The following is a 5,111-nucleotide window of genomic DNA, read 5'->3' on the forward strand; positions in this document are numbered from 1 at the left end:
GAATCGTGTGGTTCTAATTAGAATTATTTGTTTAATCAGGATGCCTAGTTGACATTTGTTCTACTTGTTATTTCATCTTCCTCTTCTCCTTCATCGCCTTCTCTTAATACTCTTTCTTATTTTCTCTATTATTTTCTATACAACAGTTAGCTAGTTCTATCTGTCCAGTTTGATAATTTGTCTAGCACAATTTTTGACGAATTGGAAGGTTAACCAAGTCAGCCATAGAAACTATAAGAGGAAACGAGACAACTTTTATATACTTTGGTTATTAACACTTTGTAATAAAAAATCTAACATATAACACACCAAGTGTAGCAATGGATAATGAAATAAAAACAGTTTGCAGAGCATATAATATGATGGTACGACTCCTACCAAGATTATTACCATATGATCACTCTGCACAATTCAAACAAAGTAGAATAAGTAATTTTCTTACATTGTTGACTAGATTGTATCCATGACTTTTTAGGAAGCACTGTAAGTTTAAAATCAAACCAGCAAAGTATATATATATTCTCCACTGGATTTCAGATGCCAAGTTTTGCAAAAATAAAGGAATGAACAACTTCTCAAACAAGAATTATTGGAAAAGTCAAATCACTCATGGCATTTATATCAAAGTTTTAAAGTCAATTTTCTTGTCATTGTAGAAGGATTTATACGAAAAAGCATTCTCAATTGTCAGACATATTCTTCATTTAAATCTTAAAGCAGCAGAAGAGAATTTGGATAATAAAGTTCAAGCCTCAAATTTTGAAAATTCTTTTGTCAGAATTATTAATCCTGATTGAAATTTATGTTTTTCTGAGAGTTTGGAGATGGTACGTCCTGGCCGTTGTGACTTCCCTGGGGAGAATCAAGAAAGAATGCAATTATATGCTCACAAAGCTCTTTAGGCTTCTCAAGATTCACGGCATGCCCAGCATTGCTGATGACTGCCAATTGAGAATTATCCCCTAAATGCCTGCAGATTTTAGATTACGGTCAAATGAAATGTTTAGGGAAACGAACTTTACTCATTCTACAATTTACAGACCTCTGTAATCTGTGACCCAATTCTAATGGAAAAATCTGATCTTGATCGCCCCAAAATATCAAGGTTGGCTGCACAGAGAAGCAAATGACTTTAGGACAAAAACCTTAATGCGATAAAAAAAAGTTACTTGCTCTTTTCACAGTGACGACTTTTCCATTAACCCAAGTTGCAGATATAAGTTTTACCCTTTCAAATAGCATTCTTTGTGGAATCTGTCAAAGAAAATAAGAAAATTGGCAATAAAATGTAAGATATTAATGGCATGAGATATTAGAATCACCTGGTTTATCTTTGGAAGGTCCGAATGTTTCCTTTCATTGAATACGGCTTGGATCAACTCTGTCTTCTCTTTCACATAATCTTTGCACATCACCTGCCAGAGGAGACAAAGCCAAGCCATCAAAAGTAAGTCTATATAATTAATTACCTACATCGTTCAAATGAATTCTTAGGAAGAAGTGTCCGATATCTATATGAAGAACAATGAACAATGCTAAGTTTGTTCATCCTAACAAATAGGTATTTGAAGCAATAATGCTAAGCTGCACAATCAGTATAACTTCAGTTCATCCCAACAAAATGTTCTCAAGGTTTGTTTTCTTCATTTTTTGGTCCCAATTCTGTCATAGGTTAGAATCTAATGATATTTAAATCACTGTTTTCAGACATAAACTAATCTCCAGTACGTGGATACATTAAAAAGTTTAGTGGATGCAGCCAAATTTTGAGGTCATGAAGCCAAATTTTTGTCTTCTACTTCTCAAGAAAGCAAACGATGTCTTGAAGTTATTCCAGAACGAATGCAGAGGCATTCGTTATCGAACTACCCACCTGTATGTAATCCCGGAGGAAGACGGACGGCATCACGAGCTGCGGCCGGACGAAGGACAGTCGGACGAGCTGCCGCAGTTTTTCCGGCCGCTGGGGCAGCAGGATCTCTATCGCCTCCCGCAAGTCCGACACGACGAAAAGCCCCGCCGCAAGGTCGCGCTCCTCAAGGCACACGCCGGCGCAGCAGAGCACCACCCGTTCCACCGCCGTCGGGTACATCGCCGCCATCCGATAAGCCACAAACCCGCCGTAGCTCACCCCCACGAGGCCGAATCGCCGAACGCCGGCTGCCTCCATGGCGGCCATGATGCATTGGGCCTGGTATGATTCGGACCTGTCGGGACCGGGCGCGGCGGAGACGCCGAAGAAGAGAAGATCGGGGACGTAGAGGTCGAATCCGGCTCCGAGGAGGGGGCGTAGGTGTGCGGACCACTGCCAAATGGCGGTGGCGCCGAAGCCGTGGAGAAGGAGGAGCGGGGAGCGAGAGGGGTCCGGGCGGGCGGGGACCCAACAATGGACCGTGGCGCCGTCCGCGAGGGCTGTGGCGGAGGGACGGAGGCCGGCAGCGAGGAAGGCGCGGCGGTGACACCGGTCCCGGAAGACGGTGAAGCTGAGCCACCGCGGCATCCCCTCGGCTGCGTTGGACCTCCGTGTCCAGTCGGGGGAGGTTGGTTCTTCAATTGGTCCCGTTGGAAGTTTTTTGACCGTTGGTTGCAAGCGAGGCCCGCGAGGCTCCCCTGCCTCGTCCAGGAATTCACATTCCAAGAATGACGTCACGAAGAGCATGACATCGTCAGCCCAGGTGGTGCGAGAGAAGCGGGGATGTCGACCGCAACTGGTTTGTTGTGAGAGCAACATTTCACTTACCATTTCCGTGTCACCCGTTCATCTACTTGCGTCGTGATTGGATGAGCCATGAGTTTGCTGTCATTACATTGGCTCACGAGGTTGCTTTATATTTTCCTTTTCAAGTAAATATATAATGATCGAGAGACGATACACGAATAAATAATAAACTAAATTAAATGCTATTTTCTCTGGAAATGTCTAAATATATAAAGTGGAGCATATGTTCTGTTTTTAGCAATAAAAAAATGTGTCATATATATATATATATATATATATATATATATATATATATATATATATATATATATATATATAATACCGATCTGATATTTATTATGATAATTTGTAGGAGAAATATAGTACCAAGATGCCAAACTATGTATCAACCTATACTACCTAGTATTACTAAATAAATAAATAATAATAATAAATTGAACGCTTAAATGATTACTAATTATTGGTTGGTAGATACCCATCAATATTTTTAAAATATAATTAAAAATAAATTGAAACCCCACTTAAGCATGATGAATTCTAAAATTTACTTTGAAATAAAATAGATTATGTTTTTTATAGACACATGGACTGTCTATCTATCGACATCGTGATCGAGCATCACGTCTACATCAATATCAAGTTGTCATCATTTCAACACTAGTTAATCTTATAAGCTGATGAAACTCTTTATCTCATTAATATGAGCCACGTGGACTATAAATATAGTGAATAATCGTTCAATAAACCTTCTCCTGATCAAATAGTGTTTAAATATCTCGTCTGTTATGTCACTATAGAAAGTTGCATTATGTTTATTGGAGTAATCCACTGTAAAATGTCTTACGTGCATTTTTCATTTTTTTTTTTTACTTTATGAATATTTCAATTCACTTACTAATTTAATCATTAGATAAGCCCTTTCGATATACTCTTTATATGAGATATTTTAAAATTATCTCATCCTCAACACCAAGGCTTTATAATAAATAGGCTTTGGATATTGGACTCGGATTGACCCATAACTCCTTTTAAGTGTTAAACAATAATAATCCATCTTCAAATATCACATAACACGTAATTGACATTTGTAGGATTTTAATTTCTGATATTTGAAATACATATGATGCTTTAATCATTAAAAATATCTCAATCAAAATAGAATAATTTTCTTTTAAGAGGGGGGAACATAATTGTGATGATTGTGCCTCCTTGATAAGAAGGTGGTTACAGAATATCGTAGACATAAAAGATGCATCGACGAAAAGTACAAAAAGAAAAAAAAAAAATACAAATGATATGAGCTAAAAGTGAGTTTAGTAGCGAGACAGACAAGCCAAAAACAACTCGGTCTAGCTTGAGACGAACATCCACCACCGGAAGAGACCAACGGCATAGATGAGGGTAATTAGTGCGGAGCTCAGACGATACAATCGAAATCTGCATAGATAGCACTAAAAATGTAAGAGCGCTCTTATAAACCAATAAAAAGTCATTAATCAATTAAATTAATTGACATCGTCAATAAAAAATGATTATTATTATTATTATATAAAGAATGATTACTAGAGAAATATAAAATTCCAACTCTAACCCCACGATGTAGACTTTTAAGTAAGTGTCCGGAAATCTTTTATAGAAGCATTTAATATATTTACAAGACTAATCCTCGACCTAAAGATGATCCAAGTTAGAAATTTTGAGGTGAGAATTAAGTATGATCGATCACTACAAGAACTAAACCTCCAGCTTGCGGGACAGCGACCGGCGGTAGCTCTACGAGCACGCATGAACGCGAACCACTGCGGGAAGTCCTGATGGAAGAACTCCCAGTCCGGCAAGAGGATCCCGGCGATCCCCACAATCCCGACGGCGTAAGTGGCGAGCATCTTCTCCAGGGAGAAGGTGCAGACCCCGACGACGACCACCGCCGCCACGATCACCACCATGCCCTTCTGCAGCGCCGCGTCCAGCCTCATCTCGCGAGTCCTGAACGCAGCTGGAGCAGGCACTGGCGCTCAGGAGGAGGAAGAGGAAGAAGAAGAAGGAGGAGGGGTCGATGTGGACTCTTACCGCGACCGCGTCATGGAGAACACGTGTTCGGTCTATATGTGAACTACGTAACTTGTAGCCTCTCGACAGCCCGCTAGCAATTTAATTCTTGGGATTTAAGAGCCCAACAACACAACCTATTAGTTTGTCGAGGCATTTACTGCACCAAACCAAACTGTTGAACGATGGGATGGGATGGGATGGGATGGGATGGGGGGTTGCGGATAGTTAAAATATTAAGTAAAAGAAGCATAATGCTGGCATTTTTGCATGCCAACATAAATGAAAAAAAATCCACATCCCCGTTTTATCCATTTCTCTCATGAAGAAATCTGCTTAAAGA

General features: G+C 39.9%; 2 protein-coding genes across 3 annotated transcripts; both read right to left on the reverse strand.

The window, feature by feature from the left end:
- Window positions 1–684: 684 nt before the first annotated feature.
- Window positions 685–2,697, reverse strand: LOC135618206 (uncharacterized). Its single transcript, XM_065119070.1, has 4 exons — window positions 1,874–2,697; window positions 1,323–1,415; window positions 1,043–1,110; window positions 685–970 (listed from the first exon to the last, which is right to left on the reverse strand). The coding sequence occupies exons 1-4, from the start codon at window positions 2,657–2,659 to the stop codon at window positions 784–786; spliced, it is 1,134 nt and encodes a 377-aa protein (XP_064975142.1). The 5' UTR covers window positions 2,660–2,697; the 3' UTR covers window positions 685–783.
- A 1,157-nt stretch (window positions 2,698–3,854) lies between these two features.
- LOC103994834 (signal peptidase complex-like protein DTM1) lies at window positions 3,855–4,798 on the reverse strand. 2 transcript variants are annotated; one of them, XM_018830202.2, is made up of 2 exons: window positions 4,449–4,798; window positions 3,855–4,156 (listed from the first exon to the last, which is right to left on the reverse strand). In XM_018830202.2, exons 1-2 carry the CDS (start codon window positions 4,693–4,695, stop codon window positions 4,137–4,139), a joined length of 267 nt encoding a protein of 88 aa, XP_018685747.2. In that variant the 5' UTR covers window positions 4,696–4,798; the 3' UTR covers window positions 3,855–4,136. The 2 variants fall into 2 exon arrangements, with proteins under 2 accessions (XP_018685747.2, XP_009413547.2); XM_009415272.3 differs by having other exon boundaries at window positions 4,460–4,789.
- Window positions 4,799–5,111: the final 313 nt, after the last annotated feature.

Source organism: Musa acuminata, chromosome BXJ2-8 (genome assembly GCF_036884655.1).
Source record: "Musa acuminata AAA Group cultivar baxijiao chromosome BXJ2-8, Cavendish_Baxijiao_AAA, whole genome shotgun sequence".
In the NCBI taxonomy this organism is placed as follows: domain Eukaryota; kingdom Viridiplantae; phylum Streptophyta; class Magnoliopsida; order Zingiberales; family Musaceae; genus Musa; species Musa acuminata.